The sequence below is a fragment of the Physella acuta genome, unplaced genomic scaffold, assembly GCF_028476545.2.
Source record: "Physella acuta isolate Inbredline_101_S28 unplaced genomic scaffold, ASM2847654v3 ptg000019l, whole genome shotgun sequence".
NCBI classification, from domain to species: domain Eukaryota; kingdom Metazoa; phylum Mollusca; class Gastropoda; family Physidae; genus Physella; species Physella acuta.
Genome location: NW_026731539.1, coordinates 611,128 through 635,013, shown reverse-complemented (window position 1 = coordinate 635,013; position 23,886 = coordinate 611,128). Strand labels below are relative to the sequence as shown.

At 41.3% G+C, this 23,886-nt stretch overlaps 1 protein-coding gene across 6 annotated transcripts in view; it reads right to left on the bottom strand.

The window, feature by feature from the left end:
• LOC131939734 (uncharacterized) overlaps positions 1–23,886 on the bottom strand; it is a 104,830-nt gene that overhangs the window by 35,109 nt on the left and 45,835 nt on the right. For 5 of the 6 annotated variants that reach the window (XM_059298226.1, XM_059298221.1, XM_059298234.1 and 2 more), the window contains 7 exons: positions 19,811–20,764; positions 19,298–19,405; positions 18,068–18,259; positions 17,049–17,162; positions 16,420–16,440; positions 15,005–15,302; positions 13,355–13,980 (listed from right to left, as the gene is read on the bottom strand). In XM_059298226.1, coding sequence (XP_059154209.1) covers positions 13,355–13,980; positions 15,005–15,302; positions 16,420–16,440; positions 17,049–17,162; positions 18,068–18,259; positions 19,298–19,405; positions 19,811–20,729 — 2,278 coding nt within the window. In that variant the 5' untranslated portion in view covers positions 20,730–20,764. The remainder of the gene's footprint in view (positions 1–13,354; positions 13,981–15,004; positions 15,303–16,419; positions 16,441–17,048; positions 17,163–18,067; positions 18,260–19,297; positions 19,406–19,810; positions 20,765–23,886) is intronic. The other variant, XM_059298258.1, reaches the window with a different exon arrangement.

The following is a 23,886-nucleotide window of genomic DNA, read 5'->3' as shown; positions in this document are numbered from 1 at the left end:
AAACTACAAATGTCCTCTGTAGGACCAGCTACAAATGTCCTCTATAGGACCAACTACAAAAGTCCTCTATAAGACAAACTACAAATGTCCTTTAAATGACCAGCTACAAATGTCCCCTATAGGACCAGCTACAAATGTCCTCTGTAGGACCAGCTACAAATGTCCTCTATAGGACCAGCTACAAATGTCCTCTATGGGACCAGCTACAAATGTCCTCTATAGGACCGGCTACAAATGTCCTCTGTAGGACCAGCTACAAATGTCCGATGTTGGACCAGCTACAAATGTCCTCTATAGGACCAGCTACAAATGTCCTCAGTAGGACCAGCTACAAATGTCCTCAGTAGGACCAGCTACAAATGTCCTCTAAAGGACCAGCTACAAATGTCCTCTATGGGACCAGCTACAAATGTCCCCAGTAGGACAAACTACAAAATGCCTCTATAAGACAAACTACAAATGTCCTCTGTAGGACCAGCTACAAATGTCCTCTATAGGACCAACTACAAAAGTCCTCTATAAGACAAACTACAAATGTCCTTTAAATGACCAGCTACAAATGTTCCCTATAGGACCAGCTACAAATGTCCTCTGTAGGACCAGCTACAAATGTCCTCTATGGGACCAGCTACAAATGTCCTCTATAGGACCAGCTACAAATGTCCTCAGTAGGACCAGCTACAAATGTCCTCAGTAGGACCAGCTACAAATGTCCTCTATAGGACCAGCTACAAATGTCCTCAGTAGGACCAGCTACAAATGTCCTCTATAGGACCAGCTGCAAATGTCCTCTATGGGACCAGCTACAAATGTCCTCTATAGGACCAGCTACAAATGTCCTCTGTAGGACCAGCTACAAATGTCCTCTATAGGACCAGCTACAAATGTCCTCTATGGGACCAGCTACAAATGTCCTCTATAGGACCGGCTACAAATGTCCTCTGTAGGACCAGCTACAAATGTCCTATGTTGGACCAGCTACAAATGTCCTCTATAGGACCAGCTACAAATGTCCTCAGTAGGACCAGCTACAAATGTCTTCAGTAGGACCAGCTACAAATGTCCTCAGTAGGACCAGCTACAAATGTCCTCTATAGGACCAGCTGCAAATGTCCTCTATGGGACCAGCTACAAATGTCCTCTATAGGACCAGCTACAAATGTCCTCTGTAGGACCAGCTACAAATGTCCTCTGTATGACCAGCTACAAATGTCCTCTATAGGACCAGCTACAAATGTCCTCTATAGGACCAGCTACAAATGTCCTCTATAGGACCAGCTACAAGTGTCCTTTATAGGACCAGCTACAAATGTCCTTTTTAGGACCAGCTACAAATGTCCTCTTTAGGACCAGCTACAAATGTCCTCTTTAGGACCAGCTACAAATGTCCTCTGTAGGACCAGCTACAAATGTGCTCTATAGGACCAGCTACAAATGTCCTCTGTTGGACCAGCTACAAATGTCCTCTATGGGACCAGCTACAAATGTCCTCTTTAGGACCAGCTACAAATGTCCTCAATAGGACCAGCTACAAATGTCCTCAATAGGACCAGCTACAAATGTCCTCTGTAGGACAAACCCCAGATGTTACACAGCGGTAGACCTATAACCGAGGTACTCGAGCCTCTCAAGCTGATCAAACAGAATCTACAACAAAAACAATCTTTAGCCACCTCCTTCTGTCAAGTGACTGTTGGCTGGTTGACTGATGTCTTGGGAGACAATGACTGATAAAAGCCAGGACAAGTTGTTTTTCTGATTGAAGTGTAAAACTGATATCAGTGAACTCATGTCACTAGGGATTGAGCAGACAGCCCTATGCTAACAGAGCCCCAGACACCTTCTCTCTACAACAGTGGCAACGATATAACAGTGGCAACGATCACATTGACAAGACCAAATGCATCAAGAGAGATTATGTATGCACATTTAATATAATAGGAACGTTACATAAGCCGGCGTCAATAGCTGACCATTATGATAACAATAAAAAAAATACTGACCATTTCGACAAAGAAAAAGTGTTTGTTTATGTGCAGTCAACCATCTAAAATAGTTATTGTTGTGGTATTCTCAGTGTTGTAACTACATTTAAATAGCACGTCTAAAATAAAGTTTGACAAAACAAAGTTTACCTGTGGTGTCAGTGTGTCAGGCAGGCGGCACTGTGACCTATTGACTGACTGCTGACATGTCAGGAGCACGGCTAGTGCTGTGATTGGCGGAAGTCTAGGCTAGGTCACGTGATCTCACCCCCGCTAGATCAGCGTTTGGCTAGGGGTGGGGGAGGGGATGCCAACAATATATAAACAGTGGGTCTAGGGGTGGGGGAGGGGATGCCAACAATATATAAACAGTGGGTCTAGGGGTGGGGGAGGGGATGCCAACAATATATAAACAGTGGGTCTAGGGGTGGGGGAGGGGATGCCAACAATATATAAACAGTGGGTCTAGGGGTGGGGGAGGGGATATCAACAATATATAAACAGTGGGTCTACGGTGGGGGAGGGGAAACTAGCAATACACAAAGTGTGGGTAGTGTGTTTAAAATTATATACTACTAAGTTTCAAGTGAATATATAACTGAATAAAATATAACACAAAATGACTTGTATATTAATAAACGGTTACACTCCATACAAAAGTAAGAGCTCTTTAAGACACTCGAGTGAGCGTAGATTGACACGGGTAAACTAGCTAGACGAGGTAAATATTGACATCAATTGTAAACAACAAAAGGAATAAAGAGTGCATCAGTTCAATAAGGCAACATCGATTTCATCAAGTGATGTTAAGTTGAAAGATTTAATTGCTAATCGAATGTCTAACTCGGGCTAGAGATCGTGTGCAGGTTTCGATTTGCTGTCTGTAGCAGGTGCTCGGTCAAGATAATATCAACAACAGGTGGGTAGGGGAGGGTGTTGGTGCAGAGGTGACAAGAATGTGTTGTGGGGGGTAGAGGTTGATGGGGGAGTCGGGGTGTAAAGATGGGCAGGGGCGGAGATGATTTGCGTTTGGAAAATACAACAGCCAAAGCAATGGTTATGATTGGGGTAGAGGGGGAGACAAAACTCATATCGTATAAAAATACTTTTTGGTTGATATATTTAAAAATACTAAAAGGAAAAAAAAATTGATGTGACAAAGTTCAAAAGACCTAGAGAGCCGCAGTCTGTACGTTGGAGATAGGTTATAAAGTAGAACTAGATCTAGGGGCTTGACTCAGAGAAGTCAAATGGCTTGCCTCAAACACTACCACGCGGGGGTGGACGCGGGCGGTGTTTTAAAAATTGCATGACGTAACTTCCGAATGACTTTACATTCCAGACTTGTTTGTTTTGCTACATGCATCAGGAGAGATTTCGTTCCAACAACTGTCAGTGTAAAGTTATAGAAGTGACTAAATGGCTCTACCATTACAGCTAACAGCAACACCTACATGTACCGGTACAACTAACAGCAACACCTACATCTACCAGTACAGCCAACATAAAGACCTACCAGCGTGTTATGGTAACGCTGTTCACAATCACCCACAAACCTAAAACCTCACACATCAAACAGGCAATGACGAATTTGTGCCTGGTAAAAAAATATCTGGCCACCTGTGTGGAATTACAAACATCAAGTCATGTTGACATGACTGAAATGTTGCTGACTTCAACAGGTGATGGAGAAATCTAACACGGTGGCGTTCTTTGTGAGGTACTGGCGTTCTTTCTTCGGTCTTTCTGTGTTACTGTTAGACAGGTCTGTCTGGTTTGTTGCAGTCTGTATGGTTATGTTGTTGTAGTCTGTATGGTCATGTTGTTGTAGTCTGTATGGTCATGTTGTTGTAGTCTGTATGGTCATGTTGTTGTAGTCTGTATGGTCATGTTGTTGTAGTCTGTATGTTCATGTTGTTGTAGTCTGTATGGTCATGTTGTTGTAGTCTGTATGGTCATGTTGTTGTAGTCTGTATGGTCATGTTGTTGTAGTCTGTATGGTCATGTTGTTGTAGTCTGTATGGTCATGTTGTTGTAGTCTGTATGGTCATGTTGTTGTAGTCTGTATGGTCATGTTGTTGTAGTCTGTATGGTCATGTTGTTGTAGTCTGTATGGTCATGTTGTTGTAGTCTGTATGGTCATGTTGTTGTAGTCTGTATGGTCATGTTGTTGTAGTCTGTATGGTCATGTTGTTGTAGTCTGTATGGTCATGTTGTTGTAGTCTGTATGTTCATGTTGTTGTAGTCTGTATGGTCATGTTGTTGTAGTCTGTATGGTCATGTTGTTGTAGTCTGTATGGTCATGTTGTTGTAGTCTGTATGGTCATGTTGTTGTAGTCTGTATGGTCATGTTGTTGTAGTCTGTATGGTCATGTTGTTGTAGTCTGTATGGTCATGTTGTTGTAGTCTGTATGGTCATGTTGTTGTAGTCTGTATGGTCATGTTGTTGTAGTCTGTATGGTCATGTTGTTGTAGCTGGTAAGTTGTTGTTTTAGCCGTTATGTTGATGTTGTTGTTGTTGTAGTCTGTATGGTAATGTTGTTTTAACCGTTACGTTGATGTTGTTGTAGTCTCTGTAGTAAGTCAGATGTTGAAGCGCTGTCAAATCGTATGTGATGTTCTAGATATATGCCTGTACTTTTTTGGGGTCTTATATGTGATCTCTTCATGTGTTAAAATCTATGAAGATGGTGTTGTAGCCTATCAAATATCTATGATGTTGTAGTCTTTAGATGTATGTGTCGTTGTGTTATACAAGATGACACCACATGCGTAAATCAACAGCACATACAACAGGAAACAGCCACAAAGACGACGCTCCTTGATCTACCCAAGTCCCATAACCCCTAAAGGTCGGGCTGGTTGAACTGATTACGTCCCTTTATTCCTGCGAGTCTGATACAACTTTCAGATTTCTGAGGTAACCGTTGGATCAACATCAGGTAAAATATTGAAAACTACCAATTGACTGGACGTAGGATCAAATCAAAGACGTTATAACTCACTGTAGGAGGACAAGCCGATCAGCTAATGGGAATAATTTTAAATCGATAAACAATCAAGTCAACTACCGCTCTATACGGAATTCATAGGTGGATGGGGGGTGAAGACAGCTGAAATATCGGTGTCAGGTGTGGACGGTTTATGGTGCGTGGAGGAACAACTGACAACAACCAACAAGTCATAGCATGGTGCTACTTCGTGCGTCTAGCTGGGGACCGGTCCTTGCCGTACGTCCGGCTGTAAGAGCCGGTCTGTGTGGCCGCGAGCCAGTACTTGTCTAAGCTTGTGAAACCAGTTGGAGGTCTGGCTGGTTTAAGATATCATGTGACCACTTGGTCACGTGTTTAACGAGTGACCACTTGGCAAGACGTTAAACAAGTGACCACTAGACATGTTGACCAGAGTCAGATATTGACTAGTAACTTCCTCCCTCCCCTGTACCTGTAGACCCAATCAAACACGCACATACCGGGAGATGTACTGTAGTCCCTATTACACCGTCATGTCATGTTGTCATGTTGATGTGTTTGTTTATTGAAACACCAGCGCCTCATTCAATAAGCTAACTCCAGCTCCTTACACTGGCATCAAACTTCACTCAGTATAAACATCAGCTGGTTATGGCACTCTGTATGGGGTGGGCGCTATGTCACATATCTGGGTCTATGGCATGTATCTGGGGATAGGGCATGAGTCTGGGTCTATGTGGGACTATGTCATGAGTCTGGGTCCATGCACCATGTCAAGACTTTAACACAAGGCATATCAATGTATGCTCTATTGCTGTATTCATACATTCAACATCAGCAACTGTGACCCAGCCCTGCCCCACCGCTCTTATAACTACAATCCATTACACATTACTGTAATCATGGAAGTATACAGCTTGTCTAATTAAATTTCACGGTTAATTATGATTAGTTGACGTCATTAACTGAGTCATATAACAGCATCAGTACGAGAAGGACCATGTTGTTGCCTCCTATTTGCGTGTATCCTGACATTTGTATTCTAGCCTTACAACAAGGACCGGCCTATTTGTTCTACTCATCCCCACGTTAACCCTCATCTCTGACGTCACTAATGCCTTCTGTCTGACTTACTTCCCTGCCCAGACGACATGTCCTTTAGTCGGAGTGAAAACAACAGGATCAGACCGGATGTATTGACGCGACTCAAGACTCATGACGCGGCCAGCACACATAGAATCTATTGTGTTGGATGTGGCACATACAGAGTAGATGTGTTATGGTGGTACACATACAGAGTAGATGTGTTATGGTGGTACACATACAGAGTAGATGTGTTATGGTGGTACCCGTGCATAGTAGATTTGTTATAGTGCGGCACACATATAGTTGTTCAGTTAAAGTAAACTACACAGATGTGGTTGTAGTAGAGCACACACATATGTGTGTTACAGTGGTGCACAAACATAGTAGATGTGTTGTATTATGGCACATACGTGTTATGGTAGAGCACACACATGCTAGATGTATTGCAGCGATGTATTGTAGTAGAGCACACACATAGATGATGTGTTACAGTAGAGCACGCACATAGATGTGTTACAGTAGAGCACACACATAGCTGATGTGTTACAGTAGAGCACACACATAGTTTATGTGTTACAGTAGAGAACACACATGTGTGTTACAGAAGAGCACACACACATAGATGTGTTACAGTAGAGCACACACATAGATGTGTTAGAGCACACACATACATAGATGTGTTACAGAAGAGCACACACACCTAGATGTGTTAGAGCACACACACACATAGATGTGTTACAGAAGAGCACACACACATAGATGTGTTAAAAAGAGCACACACATAGATGTGTTAGAGCACACACACATAGATGTGTTACAGAAGAGCACACACACATAGATGTGTTAAAGAAGAGCACACTCACACATAGATGTGTTACAGTAGAGCACACACATAGATGTGTTAGAGCACACACACATAGATGTGTTACAGAAGAGCACACACACATAGATGTGTTAAAGAAGAGCACACTCACACATAGATGTGTTACAGTAGAGCACACACATAGATGTGTTAGAGCACACACACATAGATGTGTTACAGAAGAGCACACACACATAGATGTGTTACAGATGAGCACACACACACACACACATAGATGTGTTCTGGATAGGGGCAAGACGTCATCAAGTATCAGTTAAACGCGGTAGGAGAGTAACGAATGTAAACAAACAGTCCGTGTGTACGGGAGAGGGAAGTTGGTGGCTGCATCTGTTGACATTGCCTTATATGTACCGGCTGACATGTGATGGCTTCACGTCTACTCTTCACGCTAAGGTGGACCTCATAAGGCCAGGGGTAGTTGCTCTCCGGTCTACGGGACAATTTGTCCGCCTCAAACGGACAAATCGTCCGCAACAAACGGACAATTAGTCTCTGGATTAATGGACAAATCGTCAGATGTCTACTGGACAGGCAATGTATGGAATCCATATCTCTTAGCGATAGATTTAACATAATATGCTCATCTATATAGAGTAACAAGATTGCTTACATAGGCCTACATTAAGGTAGCGATTATATATCAACTATACATCAACATAACACGCTTACGATCTCACACCTTGATACACCTTAATGTTACAGTACCGATGATAAAACAATAAACATGTTTATCGTGATATCGTGAACAAATACAAGGTTAATTATTGATAAGATTATCTCAGAGAGTATCTTCGTAAACTCATTATAAATTATAATCTGTACAGTGGTTGTAGTCATGGACCCAATAACTGCCGTCAGCATTGTTGGCTGTACGATATAGACAGCACATGATGGTACACACTCAACTAGATTCTATACTGACTAGTTAACATGTTTGTACAACACGATTCGGTGTTAATTATAAATGTGTTAACTAAACACGACACTAACAAGATGACAGACATATTGACAGGTATATTCTATACATTAGATCAGGTTTTGTATCATGTCGCCGGCGCTAGAGACACACGGAGACATTGACAGAGACAGAGACACGCAGACAGAAACAATAAACCACTCACCTGTAAAACAGCGCCACCAGCCAACGATTATCCGACAACTCGGTCTAGCTACCGCCACAAACTGTTATGTTGACGAGAAACCCCGAGACTAGTCCACACACCGCCAGCCGACTAACTAGACCGGCGAGCACAGTTTGTGATCTTGATTATCAATTGTTCGATCTATCGCTGATTGAGGACAGATCGATGGGGCTGATTATCTAGCGTACACTACCCCTGGCCGACGATAAGATACAAGATACTGGAGTGGCTACTGGATCTAGCAGACCAAGTGGGACTGACTGCTTCAATCAACTGGCACGCAGTGAATGGTGCGGCTACCTTTGTTTCTACCCCGAGAATCCACACACACACACACATTTTACAGGGGCGTGGTATCAAATACCTGAACAACAGCCGTCGGGACAAATATTGAAGTCAAATCTGGACAGAAGGGTGGTTTGATTTTTTAAATAAAAGCCGTCTGTCAGGTGTTTCTTGCGGCTAAAGTATACTTTATGACAAGGACACCAAATGACATGCATAATGCCTAATTAACATCATGCCCAGGTAACATCATGCCCATGCACATCTCACACCAAATAAAACCCCAAAATCCCTTACTATCTGCTATGTCACTAATGTATACCGAGATAATATTCTCTGGTAATATATGTGCAGTATATTTGAAAGTAAAGTTAGTAAACAAAGCCAACAGACTGTAATCGGCTAACGGCTAACAGGAAGTTGAACATCCACCAGCTTGTGAGAGTGCTCTTGAGTTGAAATTAGTTCCGTGTTAATTAGCTTCATTTGTTGTATGTCACCAACTTGACACAGCATGCCAATAAGCCTGGCCGCTGTCGGGATTTTATGTACGTGGTAACAAACTTACAGAAGGCTTTAGTATGTTTCACAGTGTCAGAGGTCACAGTCAGGGGTCACAGTCAGAGGTCACACTGCCAAAGGTCACAGTGTCGAGGATGAGTGTATCGAACCAAATAATTTGGTAAACTGTACACGTAGGCCAATCAAAATGACGTGAGCACTCAACTGGTCAGGAACAGCTCACTTCACAACTCAACAAGATGGGAGACAGGCTGCATGTTGAGAGGTGAGGTGTAGGGATGGGGGGGGGGGGTTCTTTCTTCAAGTTGGTGGAGTCTTAATGGTAGGGAAGATTGTGGTGTGGACGTTTATGGCGTCTTATTTCCGTGAATTTTATGGTGTCTTGTTTCCAATAAGTTGGTGTCTTGTCTGTCTAGAAGTTGAAGTTGCTGTCTGAGGCCGAGGTAAGGTCAAGGACGACCCTCTATCACCAGACGGCAACACTGAGAACTGTGGTGTGTTATTATATCAACATCTGACCAGAGAAGCAGATAAATTGTAACAACCAGCAGAGACTGGTTGCAGACAACCCATGAGATAACTCCGGTAATCCCATGTATATTACTTACAACATATCGGATTCCAAAGCTTTTTGTTTTGCTGGAACAAGCTAAATATCCTAGCAATAAAACAATCGAAGTATGAGTATACCGATCGTGTAGGAGAAACTAACGACTTATGAAAATACCGAACAATGGTAGGTAAATATTTCAAATCTCTGAAATTCAAGAATCTTTAGTAACTATTTTTTAAAAGTTCTCAGACAAAAAATATCGATTTCATTTTTTTGAAAATCTGATATTTTCTTTCGTGTGAGATAAAAATTGAGGATGGGGGGAGGGAGGGAGAGACCTCACATGAAGGACAATTAGATAATACTGGTATTCCTCTCATCTCCTCCCTCTTCCTACACGTCAACTCCTCCCTTCCTCATTCCTCCAATAAAAAAAACCACCACATCCTGGTGTAATAATTTTTTTTCGGCTCACAGACTAAACAAAGCTTAAATTTACTGTTTGTGGTAGCACAACCAAGGGGGGCAAATCGTGTGCTGTTACAAAGAGTAATGAGAATCATCTCCCTTAAATCCCCAGGTCCCGATACAATAAAACAGAGGTGTGAGGAGAGCGTTGATGTGAAGGCAGGTGAGAACAGAGAACGGCCATGTTGAAGTCAGCTCGCTGGACTGTAGTGTACTCACTCCTGCACGAGAAAACACATCAGAGAGAAGTAGAAGTCGTCTGATGTGAGACAACAGGGCGGTTATATAGGCAGTGTTTCTTTCTAACATCTCTCCACGGGAGGAGGCTAAAACTGCCCCCCCCCCCCTTTCCTGGACGAATTAGAAGAAAATATAAAAAATTATTAGAAAATAAAGTCGGCGTCTCCCCCTCCTCTCAAGTAAATTTTAAGCCGCCATCCGGGAAGCTATAAGCGCCCCCCCCCCCCCACCACCTACGAAAAGAAATTCTGAAAGAACCGCAGAAACCCTATATATATCCTTTTGTTTAAGTACAGTATTAGTATTCAAGTAGAGTGTGTATATTTCGTATGTATGTATCGTGTTTAAGTGCTAAATTCATCGTAGCCTAGATTTAGGCAGTACAGTTTTCAAGAATCGTTCCTAGAGTTACGAAGAATCGTGCGTGAGTATCGTTTGTAAGTATCGCGCTTTTTTTCGTATAAAGATCACAAAAATACCTGTTATTTTATTTTTAAAACAAAACAAAAATTGTGCGTGAGTATCGTTTCTGGGTATCGCGTTTTTTTAGTAAACAATGAACACAAATACATGTTATATTATTTTTAAACCAAACAAAAAATGGTTCACAATTTAAAGCAACTTTTGAAGTCGGAGAGACAGCCTTACGTTTTTTAGGGCCTCTAGACGGTGTGCTAACATTGGGACGTGTCTGTGTGGACTGACTGCACCTGCACACTTGGTCGCGCTAAAATCGTGCGCACCAACGTGCGTAAAAAAAAACATCGGGACTGACTCAAGAGCGAGAGGGGAAAAAAATGGGCAATCAATGACGTCACAATGGAAATGGTGGGGGGGGGGGGTTATAAGATATGGGGAGGTAAAATATTTTGGTTGAGTTTGTTTTTATGTGCCGTACAAATATTAGACTTTTTTTTAGATTGACTCATTACTCGAGATAATTGTTTCTAAACTAATCCCCGCCCTACCTTGCTTCCAATATGTGTTTCAAATGCACCTTCAAACGTCTATAAATACACGCGCTGTGTAAGCATCTGAACTCTTCAGACATGTAGGAAATCCCCATGACGTCACCCAGCCCTAAGGGGAATGAAATGATTACCATAAAACGTTTTAAGTAGGCTGGCTAACTGCATGGATCAAAGGTTTACCAAAGATCAGCTTCACGTTGATTTAATACTTACTCGCCCAACTCGTTGGCTTGATAGTTCATTACAATGTTGAAGTAACTGATACTTTTCTTTCTTTTCTTCAAGTAAACGCTGCAAGTGATTGATCCATTTTTGCTCCGTGCCACATAGGTACAGGTCAAATCGTCTCAATATTTGTCATGGTTAAGTCTAATTATTTTTTGTTGCTGTTACTGTTTTGTAAAGGTTAGGTTTTGTTCTTTGTTGCTGTCACTATTATATGTCTCGTATTATTTCACTGTTAGGTATTTTGCTTGATATCTGCGAGATGTGTCATATTTTGTTGAGTGCTAAATTCTGTTCAGTGGTTGGCGCTTACGGCATATTTTGTTGAGCGTCACACAAACCCCCCTCAGTCCAGATAACAGAGCTCATGCACAAATTACGGTCAAAATATGATTCAACCATTTAAAAAAATAAACTGTATACTGTAATCACCGAGCCTCCACTACTCGCCATCACTCCCATTCAAAATGTTCAGAACAAGCAAATGTCAGCACAAAAACAAGGCGACACCAATGAACAGATTCCAGGGGCGGATCAGGAGAATGGGAAGTGTTTGCTAGACCGAGCAGGAAATGTGTGCACATTCGTCTCAAACGGGAGCAGGCGGGGCATGTCAACAGCAGACGACACAAAGAAACCTTCTCACACCATTCGCCTGGCTCGGCATGACGCACTTGATCCAATTAGAAAACACGTCATGGGGAGGGGTGACGAGGGGGGGGGGGGTAAACGGGGGTTAAACAGGGGTCTTGACGGAGCAATACTTAGCTGCATTTGGTGTGACAGAGTTTGATCTTTAACCACTTCGTTCTCTTATCTATCTGTACGTTCATCTTACCACTACAATGAACATTATGGAGTTTCTCTACATTGTAATGTATGTATTGTGATGTGAGTACGTCGTACAGGGGCGACGATACATATAATACATATAGAACCAATTGAACACCACATAGTCATTATATCGATTCTTGGTTATTAATAACACTTGGCATATTAGCTTGACGATAACAACATTAACATGCGCTACGACCTTTCGATAACTAAACCAAACGACAACTACAGAATGACTAACTCGTCTAACCTTTCCCTGTCTTTTTATACTCCCAAAGCCTAACTTGAATACATGTCACTTCCCTCCCAATAGCTACAGAAGAGTACAATTATGGACGTTTTAAGCGAAATATAACCGAAACAGAATATAGTTAAACAGATTTTAAAAGGGACACTACTCATATCCTACTCATATTGTTTAAATCCCCTTAATTGTATTAATCTATTTGACTACTTCATAACAGTATCTAACGTGTCTTTATGTTCATCCTTAACTAAACATCGTATCTATTAAAGTAAAGATACGGTCAACTTTAATCAAACCATCTAACTAATACCATCAAGTTTGACATTATAAGATCATTAATTGTATAAAAAGGGCGGTAATCTATTGTGAATCATGGTCTCAGTGTACAGAGTTGTAGATCGTGTAGAGAAGGCAGGTAGTGACAGCATAACAGATATGTAGTGTTATAGATACAGAATAAGATCGACAATAATGATGCTCTGGTGTTGGTTTATGTCTAAATATAGAAACACTCGGTTTTGTGAATACCCGAAAAGAAGAAAATTACTGTAGACTACAGTAGCGCATAAAGAAAGACAACTATGAAATCAAAACATTTGCAATAATATGCATAGTTGTCTCCCCTTTTAAAAAATTTTACGTTTTGATTCAAACCAGCTTATGCCTGAAACAGGAAGGGTCTTTTGTTTTCTTTCTACTAAAACTGTAAGAGATCGTCCATTTATGACAGCCACATATTAGCTGAGAGTGGGGGGGGGGGGGGGGGGGGGGGGGGGGGATTTAGTAACAAGATGATAATTTTAGTTAATAGAACAAATCTTAATTAATCTTGCTTATGATATGTCAAAAATGATGCGTCTATGGGAGTGGAAATTTTTTTAAATGTGTTGCTTCCAAAAATAAAATGACCCCTAAGTATTTAGAGAAATGGATTAACTGACCTGTGAGGTTGGCGTCCAGAGAACAGTCCCCTATGCTCTCATCCCCTGAGATACTGCTCATCATTGATGTCTGCAGCAGCTTCTTACTCCGCACAGGTATAACGTCCAGAGTGCTAGGGGGCTCAGCCCGTGGGGGCGTGGCCACTTTTTCAGGCGTGTTAAAGTAAACAGATCTCAGGTAGGAAGAGTCTAAATCAGGTCGGAGTATGGCGCTGATGTCTGACTCTGTGAAGAATTCCATTGGACCGTCTAAGGACTCGTTAAGTGATGTTTCGTGGGATGAGTTTGTCGTGTCTGGTCTTAGTGGCTCTGGTTTGGCCAGGGGTGTGTGGTCGTCTCCCCCTGACGTGGGGCTGTCTTTGGATGTGTGACGGTCCTTGAAGCGCCGGTAGATGTCCTGGTCAGCAGTTGAGTTTTGTTCAATGGATTTCATCATGCGGTGGGTCGAGGGGTCAAAGTGGCATTTGCCGTTGCCGTTTTCAGAAGCGTTTAGAACAAATCCGTTGGAGGTGATCTCATCCACTTCATCCGATGATGTGGTCCGCTCGGGGTCCTGGAGCTCAATGGTGTAGTGACTGGGGGTGGGGATCGGTTCACCCTCAGGCTGGTTTTTTTTCTTTTTAAATCTGGTGAAAGATGTGTACATTGTATTGATTTTACAGAGCTTATCTTCAGTATTATATGGATACTACATAACGTAAATTGCTAAATCAGCATTACATAAAGTGCTATATCAGCAATACAAAAAATGCTATATCAGCAATACATAAAGTGCTACATCAGCATTACATAAAATGCTATATCTGCATTACATCAGTGCTACATTGCTAATTCATACATACTGAAGAAATGTAGTTTATCTAAACTACTTATTAATATTACAGATACATTGACATATAATATTATATTAATATTATATTTTGAAAATATCAGTGTATAGGCTTACTTTGATGATAGGTGTAAAGTTGGATATATAAATATGTATATATTATTACACTAGTTTACAACTTAACATGCAAGTTCTCAATCAAAATAATTAAAACTTTTTCTTAAAAAACTTCTTAAGGCAACACCATGATTCAATTCAAATTAAACTTTCAAAGGTAAACTTAAATAAAACTATCGATTTTGAAAATTAAAGAATTTGTAACAGAAAGTTTGGGTGTTTTAGAAATTAGAAATAAATTGTAGAGTTACTTCCCTTACTGTATCTGTTAGGTAAACAAGAAGGGTCAACCAAATTTTGATTACATACAAAAAGGTACAGTGGTCATTTATTTTTTTATTTGATTCTTTAGACCTGTAGGTTTCTCATTTTATAACAACAAAAATAAATTTACAAGAACTCTAGATTAGAAATCTTTCCCTGAAATTAAACACAAGAAGATAAAAATTTTAGACCATGAACCATTTTTCTGATTCTAAACCTAACAAGAAAATCTCTAGATTATAAACCATTCCTGTAGTAAATATACAGAAAAAAATCCCTAGATTATAAACCAATCCCTGTAGTAAACCTAAGCAAAGAAAATCTCTAGATTATAAACCATTCCTGTAGTAAACCTAAACAAAGAAAATCTCTAGATTATAAACCATTCCTGTAGTAAACCTAAGGAAAGAAAATCTCTAGATTATAAACCTATCCCTCACTTGGAGCCTGATCTGCCGACAAGCTTCATGAACGACTGCCTGACTTGACTCCGTGAGAACTTGCCAGATTTTTTAGGTTTGTCGGATAGTGTGTTGGTGGGGCTGTCCCTGTCCGTGTCTGACGTTGTGTTGTTCAGGCTCTGGGCCGAGCCTTCAGCCGACCTGGTCTTGGTGGCCCTCTCTTTGGAGCGCTTGCGGCCAAAGTTGGGTGAGACGCGCTTCAGGAAGTTGGTGATGCTCAGACTGTAGGAGCGTTTGGATGGGGTCAAGCGTCCACTCTCTACTGGACTGCCACGCCCTGAAACAGATTTGGGGGAGGTTCATGTTTAAACGGTACCATCAAAACATGCTAGCATGATAAATAATAATAAGTAATGGTAAATATCAATGTTTACATTCACACTTGAGTCTCATGTGTCACAAGGCAACTTTGTGTGAACAATTCCAAATGTGATAACATTTCAACATTGTTTACATTTTTAAATCAGTAAATATACAATATATACAAATATACCAAAAGTTAAATAAGCTTAATGGTTAGCTTATATTTAACTAAAAACACTACTTAGCTTAGTAGTATTTAAAAACCTTAGTTGTTAGTTGTGTAAAAAAAAAAAAAAGAAATAAAAATTAAATTCTTTTTGTGTTTTGCAAAAAATATAAATATTTTGAAATTTTCTTTTGCAAAACATAAAAAATATAGTTTTCAATATTTTAAGAAGTGATAAAAACTGATAGAGTGCACCATCTCCACCTGTCAGTTAGTACAGAGTTGTTGATAGAAATATACACCAAATGTTTTAACATATCTCTTCTTGTACAAAAGTGAAAAAATATACATGGTGAAAAATGTTAGCAAGCAGAATGTCAAAATGTATAATTGAGAAGAGAGAGAAGCCAGAAGCAAGAGTTATCTGCTCATTATGATAAGGAAATCTTCATCTATTTAGTTACAAACAAGATTTTTTAAAGCTTTAGGAATTCAAAGGATATTATTTTTTTATATTCCAATAGCTTTTAAATATTTTTTTTTCTAATTTAATTAGGATTTGAGAAAAAAACTGAACTGATGACAGATTTTAATTTTAGATAATTTAAGTAGTTATGTGAGATTGTTCTATCTTTTAATAAACTAATTAAAGTTAGAAGAAACATATTTTCTTAAATGTATATCAGAGGATAATCATTTGTATGTTTTTTAATTAACATTTGACAGAACAAAAACAAACAAGCCTATTGATTTTTTTTACATCTTTATTTTTTAATTAACTTTCTTAAACAAAAGAAATTCTTTCTGTGATAACTGCTATGTTGAAAGCAGTTTTATAAACATTACCTTTTGAATAAAAGATTTTCTACTGGAGAACTATGATAATAAGATGCAATAGCGGAGACTTAGTTGTTGTTGTACATACCTCTTTTAAGCTTCTTAACTCCTAGCAAGAGAAACAAGTGGTAATAATTCAATGTTTGGGTCACTTTTTGTAAAGATTCTTGTTTTTGTTTTTTTTAATTTACTTCTAAAATGGAACATAAAACTTGATATCTACATTTTGAACATTTAGGACAAGGTTATTGCTTTTTGTTTTTTTTTTTATAGTAGACCTTACATGTTAAATATTTTTTTAAACATTTCTGTTAATGGGTTTCTACAGATTTAAAAAAAAAATTGATTTTAAGATTGTTGTGTGCTTGTAGATTTACAACAAAAGATATATAGGTTGGAACAAAAAGTCATTAATTTCCAAGTTAATGCTTTACAACAAAAATCATAGATAACAAATTTTAGATTTAATTTACAGCAATAGTCTGAGATTTACAGCAATAGTCTGAGATTTACAGCAGTAGTTTAAGATTTACAGCAACAGTCTAAGATTTACAGCAATAGTCTAAGATTTACAGCAATAGTCTGAGATTTACAACCATAGTCTGAGATTTACAGCAGTAGTCTGAGATTGAAAGAGAGCAGGTACTGAAGGTACAGTTCCAGCGTGTACAGGTAGAGGGAGCAGAGTGGTGTACATGAAGAACATCATGATGTTACCTGGGCTAGTTTCACCCTGTGATGTGTCTGCTGGTGATGAGCTCGGCACATCATGCTGACCAATGTTGTTGACGATGATTGGGTCGTTGTTGGCCAACTGTGGATCACTTGTGTCTGAAAAGTTTTCAAATGTGAAACAGGAAATAAGTGAAATAATTGGTGTAATTAGACTAGGACTGATCTAACTGCCTAATCAAATGTTGAACAAATCTATCAGCACCTGTGGCTACATAAAACATCTAAGTTTTTAACACAAACATTATGACGACTTGGCAGAGTTTAAGGAGGAAGTAACAACCAAAGAGTATCCATAGATCTGTCAACTGGCACTACAGACCCAAGAAATGCTGAACTCTACTTCCTCTGGCTGTGTGAGCTGGATGATGAGCATAGCTTGGGAGTGTTATTATTTTACGAACCCAGCGGCATCCAGCAGCATAATATACGCCGCTATTTAGTTGTTTTATTTCCTATTTTTAAGTAATTCATAATTTGTGAATTCAACACAGCCAATGCTATGACTGAAAATATTTTGCTTTAAAACACTATCAGAAGCTCATGAAGGACGATTATCCTCACCACCCCCTTCTCCCCGCCCCTGTGAAAGCAGCCGTCTGTGACGACAGTTTGCAGACAATGAAAATATCAAGCAGAACTTGTTACCTCCCCTTGGTTTAAAGTTGTTTAATAACTAAATTGCCCCTAATAGCCATCACTAATTCAACCAGCTCTACCATTGCTAATATTCAGCGTGAACCACAGCTCACCAGACTGGTGGGGGTGGGGGTGGTAGCGATATGGTCTATTGCGCATGCTGGAGAGCGAGGGAGGGGGGCCAGTGGGCATGTGTAAGTAGTGGTGGTGTCCCACATAGAGAATTATATATATATATATATATATATATATGTAGGAGAGAGAGTGCTGCAAGACAGACTAAGCAACTTATAATGACCCAGAGATGCAAGGGTTCTCAAAGCATGGCTGAATGACCACAGGAGCTGGGATATCCAGCCACTTACTTAAGAGATTCAATCCTCCATTTTCTGTAGAGCCCTTCTCATTGGCCAGGTCAGTTTGCTGGACGTCCAGTAAAACCTCCTGGGCCAGTTTGCTGATGTCCTCCCCGTAGTCACCCTTTAGGGCAGCCGAGTAGTTGAATGGCCGCTCGTGTTCGTAGTCCCTGGCGATAAAATCTGTCACGGCTGACTTCTCTGGAAAATCAAAATATCAAAGTCAGATTTTTACTCAATGGTAGTTGTTACTTGAGTGTTCGGACAGAGACGTAGCGAAGGGGGGGGGGGGTACATATGTTTCCAGGCGCCGACCGTAGGGGTGCCAAAATAGGTTGAAAAAAAACTAAAAGCTCATTCTAGCTGCAGTTTTGAATTATTAATGTAACAAATATAGGGGTGGGAGGGGTGGGGGGCACCAAATTGAAGGATTGAAGGTCTATCACCTGGTGCCGGGAGGTGTTGCTATGCCTCTATGTTCAGGGTAACTCTATATGCATTCAGCAGATTTGTTTCCCTTCAATATTACTTTTTGTTGCACCCCTCTAATATAAAAAGTTGTTTTTTTTTTAAGAATATAAGCTAGAAGATGAATGTACAAGAAAACAACTGGCTAATGGTTTTTTTGTTATTAGTTTTATAAATGTGTGTCCAAACGCAATAAAAATAGATAGGAAATGTCATGAGGTTGAGAAATGAGATCCAGAAGGAAATGTCATGAGGTTGAGAAATGAGATCCAGAAGGAAATGTCATGAGGTTGAGAAATGAGATCCAGAAGGAAATGTCATGAGGTTGAGAAATGAGACCCAGAAGGAAATGTCATGAAGTTGAGAAATGAGACCCAGAAGGAAATGTCATGAGGTTGAGAAATGAGATCCAGAAGGAAATGTCATGAGGTTGAGAAATGAGATCCAGAAGGAAATGTCATGAGGTTGAGAAATGAGACCCAGAAGGAAATGTCATGAAGTTGAGAAATGAGACCCAGAAGGAAATGTCATGAGGTTGAGAAATGAGATCCAGAAGGAAATGTCATGAGGTTGAGAAATGAGACCCAGAAGGAAATGTCATGAAGTTGAGAAATGAGACCCAGAAGGAAATGTCATGAGGTTGAGAAATGAGATCCAGAAAGAAATGTGCCAGAACTAATGGATGCAATGTGTGGCTGTGGTTTAAACTAGGCTCCCATTGATTACAATCTGCTGGGTGTCTATGTGATTGGATGGGACATGAAGGCTTGCCTGGGGAGACACGAGGGTCGTTCTCCTTGCCCTTGTTGATTCTAGACAAACTACCATTGGATGCTGATGTTGGACTTGTTCCATGCGGCTGGTTGACGGGATACACACCTGTAGAATAGACACCTGTAATATATACACCTGTAGAATAGACACCTGTAGAATAGACACCTGCAGAACAAATCACTCGTAGCATAAACATGTGTAAAATATAAGCCAGTGAAACATACACCTGACCTATTTACACCTGTACAAAATACACCTTTAAATTACAAATGTGTGAAAATAGATATTTATAAAATATGCATAAGTAAAATAAAAACATATACACCTGTAACATGTAGGCCTATACCTGGTAAATGTTACATTTCAAATATATTACGCTTTCACCTGTTGTTCATGAAAAGTAAAAATAACTTTGAAATAAAAACTTCCTTTTTTTTTCTACAACAGGCAAGCTGTTCTAATAGAAAGACCAAATGGATGTAAGAACACAACAAAACATTTGCTGATTACCTCCATTGATGCTTCCATTGGCCATAACAGGAAACGGGTTTTCCCTCAAACTCGACCTGGAATTCTGGGAATCTTTGAGGATCCCCGGGGGTGAGATTTTACCTGACTTGGGCGGCCCGTGGGGTGGACGTGTCGACAGGTTGGGCTGGTGGATGATGTAGGGTATCTGTGGGGGCCGGGTGTGGGTGGCACGGTTCTGCCTGGGGCTCCACTGCATCCTGGTGATCTGGTCGGACAAGTCTTTGAGCTCCGTGGAGTAGTCCAGCCCCGAGTCGGTGCTCAGCTCGCCCGTCTCCCCGGGCCGGTACCTGACGTTGGTCACGTCTCGGACCTTGGGTCTCTGGTCGGGCGGGGAGGCCCGGGACTGGTTGAGGGAGACGGGGGAGAGTTGGCTGAATTCGTTGTACCTGGGGGAGATGAGGGCGCGGCTGAAGGGGGAGACGATGGGGCGCAGGGGCGTGTCCTCGTGACTGGAGAGCTCCGTGAACATGCTGTCCTCGGTGTCGGAGTGCCGGACCGTCACGCGGTTGTTGTACGTCACCCGCTTGGGGCTCTTGGAGCGACCCCTGGGGCGCTTCTTGTCTCCCCCGGAGTAGTAGATGGGGGGCGCGCTGGCGTAGCTGGCGTCGCTCCTGAGGCTGGAGGTGGGGCTGAGGGAGCGGCTGCGGTCAGCCTTGCCCCACGTGACCGAGTGCTTGGCCGAGAAGCTGGTGCGGTACGGCTGGGAGATCCGGTAGATGACGTCATGCTGCTCGTCCTCGCTGAAGCTGCCGTCGAGGGACGGGACCCGCCGGCCGCGCTGGTGCCGGAAGCTGGGGCCGGGGCTCCGCTGGCGCGTGATGCGGTCTGCGATGACCTTGTCCCGACTGGAGGCCTTGGTGCGCCTGTCCAGCACTGACACGGGTCCTTCTGTGTCCATTCTAGGTCAAGGTCGTCCAGCTACTATGTACAAAGCTGAAGATAAAAAAAAAAAATTCCTGTTACTCAAAATCTTCTATGATAACTGCAACATCAACGAATTAACTATCCTGTAAGGACAAATTTTATCGACCGCTGAGCATGTTGGAAATGTTGGGCAATGACTAGATCTAGACATTGAAACTACTTCAACTGTGTGTGTGTGTTGAGAGAACTGCCAACACACCCAGCGCCCATGTCGGTACAGCGTCAGATAATGTCACTGTGCCCTGATGCTGGGTTCGGCTTTTAATCAGTTAAATAACAAGTGTCAGATCCGTGCCCCCTCCACCCCACTCCTACTGTATCCCGGCATGCTGATGGCAGCCGCTGACGTCACGGGCAGTGATGGCTATTTTTAGTCCGGTCCATGCTAATTACCTCCTCTTTGTCGCATGCCATCAATCAGATGTCTCCGATTTCTTTTTTTAAACAATGCCAGTCCCCTGCGACCACCCCCCCCCTTTATTCCCAGCTCTATCCAACAGGGCTTTGACCGCTGGCCATTTCCTTCTCCGAATTCCTGCAATTTGAAAACACGACACCCTCCCATCACTACACGTCGCCAGGAAGGGGGGGGGGGGGGGGTAAGGCTCTAATTACATTCATCAGCAAATATCCCGCCAACTGCTGTATTAGCCTCGATGTGGATGGGGATGTGGCTATGAATAACCCATCGGCTGTCACCCCACCCGGTGAGTATGTCAGCTCAAGTAGAACTAAACATGTTGGAATTATCCACTATATGGTTATATGATATGTTTATATCAATACACATGTTTCAAAAGTGAATGCCAATACATATATTTTCGTTATGTAAGGAAACAATCACACCATTATTATGAGTTTAACATATACGACAAAAAAAGTAAAGATTATAACAAAGTTAATTAAGATTTTAGAAAAAAATGTAGGACTAAAACGAGAAGCCAACATTAAAAACATGAATGGCACAGATGAATGGGATATTTACAGAAGCGATCGATTTCTTGATGCTGATCAAAAGTCTGGGGAATTCAATCGATCAACTTGATTGACTGTCGGGGCTCACATTACCTGTATTACCACCTGGTTTATTGACTTGTTTCTTGCATGTGTTGTGAGGTGGGTCAAATGTCAGAGGTGGGTCAAATGCCAGAAACCTCCCCATCCCTCCTCCTGCAGACACCAACAAGCTATGTGATGTATACATATATTATGTAGTACCTCGACATACGAGTGCCCCGACATACGAGATTTTGTAGAGACGATAGGTGGGGCGAGAAAGGCAAAGACCGGTAGGTAGAAAAGCAGGCAGGACAATTAAGGGGAAGTAATAAATAGATTTTAAGCAGTATTTAATAAAATGTAGTATTAAGAGGGTAACGAGGAAGTCGGTTGATTCCCAAAGAATATAAACATTATAAAGCCAATTATTTCTTTACATTCTCCTGTATTATATTCTTATACAACGTTGGTTATTTATAATAACATTTTTCTGATTAAAATTACGAAACATTTAGAAGGTTGATACGGATTAATAGCATTTCATACAATGTCAATGGAGAAAATTGCTTTCAGATACGAACAATTGATGTAGGAGCAATGTTACGGAGCGAATGAATCTCGAGATACCGCTGTTAATAAATTTTTTAATTAAATCGACTACATGTGTAGTGCTTGGTTGCTTGTTTCATTACAACTCCACAAAGCCACAAATACCGTAGGTCAACAAAGTTGAAACCACTTCCCCAATATTTAATTCAATGTTTCGCAAGCCATATCCTGCCTGGGCTAAGTGTAAAAATACTTCCCTAATCTTAAAATAAAAGCGCAAATCCCAGGGAGAAATGTTTGTTTAGCCAGGTATTACCTCAGGTTTTTTTTTTTAAAAAAACCTGTCTTCCTGTAGCGTTCGTGGTGGTTGAGGTGGGAGGGGGGGGGGGGGGGATACCAAGATGGCGTCAAGGCCAATGTTGTTTTGGTAGGGGAGAGAACTGATGACACCCTGTGATAGATGATGGGAAATTTGAAGATTGGGTGGCGGCGCAGGGGACATTACTCGTGTGTGGTAAACGTGATGGATTGGACCGAACACAACTGATACAAGTGTGAGGAAATCACATGTCTTTTTACACCAGTTTGAACAATATTAAAAGAAGTGTGCCGGTTCTGGCATACGATAAATTGACATCTAAACAATAAACTACGGCAACCATTACATTTGTGTAAAACTAAAAAGAGTGCTCCAATCGAGGCATAACTGACAGGAACGGTGTGGTCGGGTCGGAGAGTGCACGAGTGATAACTCCAAAGGTCCTGAGTTCGGACCCCGGACAGATGAGGCAATACATCAAGGCGATAAAATCCCAAAATCAAACAAAGTGTTGTAGATCATTCTTGGATCGACAAAGGTTGTGAAAGCAAATCCAGAAATAAAAGAAAAGCCGACCAAGTAGAGCGCATAACAATAGGAATCACAACATATCATTCATGGAGCAACACGCAAGTATGCCGCTTGTGGCTATTTAAGACCTGCGTCAGTCCTATTATTACAAATGTTATTTAATATGATAGGTATAACTTTCTGATTCTAGGGCACAGCGTATTCCGATAACACAGCTGGACAACACAAACATGCAGCATACAGCTGCACAGTCGCATACAGATAGCATACAGCCACATAGAACATACATACAGCCACATAGAACATACATACAGCCACATAGAACATACATACAGCCACATAGAACATACATACAGCCACACAGAACATACCGCTAGCATACAGCCACATAGCGATGGCATACAGCCACATACCACTAGCATACAGCCACATACCGCTAGCGTACAGCCACATACAGCTAGCATACAGCCACATACCGCTAGCATACAGCCACATACCGCTAGCATACAGCCACATACCGCTAGCATACAGCCACATACCGCTAGCATACCGCTAGCATACAGCCACATACCGCTAGCATACAGCCACATACCGCTAGCATACAGCCAAATAGCGATGGCATACAGCCACATACCCCTAGCATACAGCCACATAGCGATGGCATACAGCCACATACCGCTAGCATACAGCCACATAGAACATACATACAGCCACATACCACTAGCATACAGCC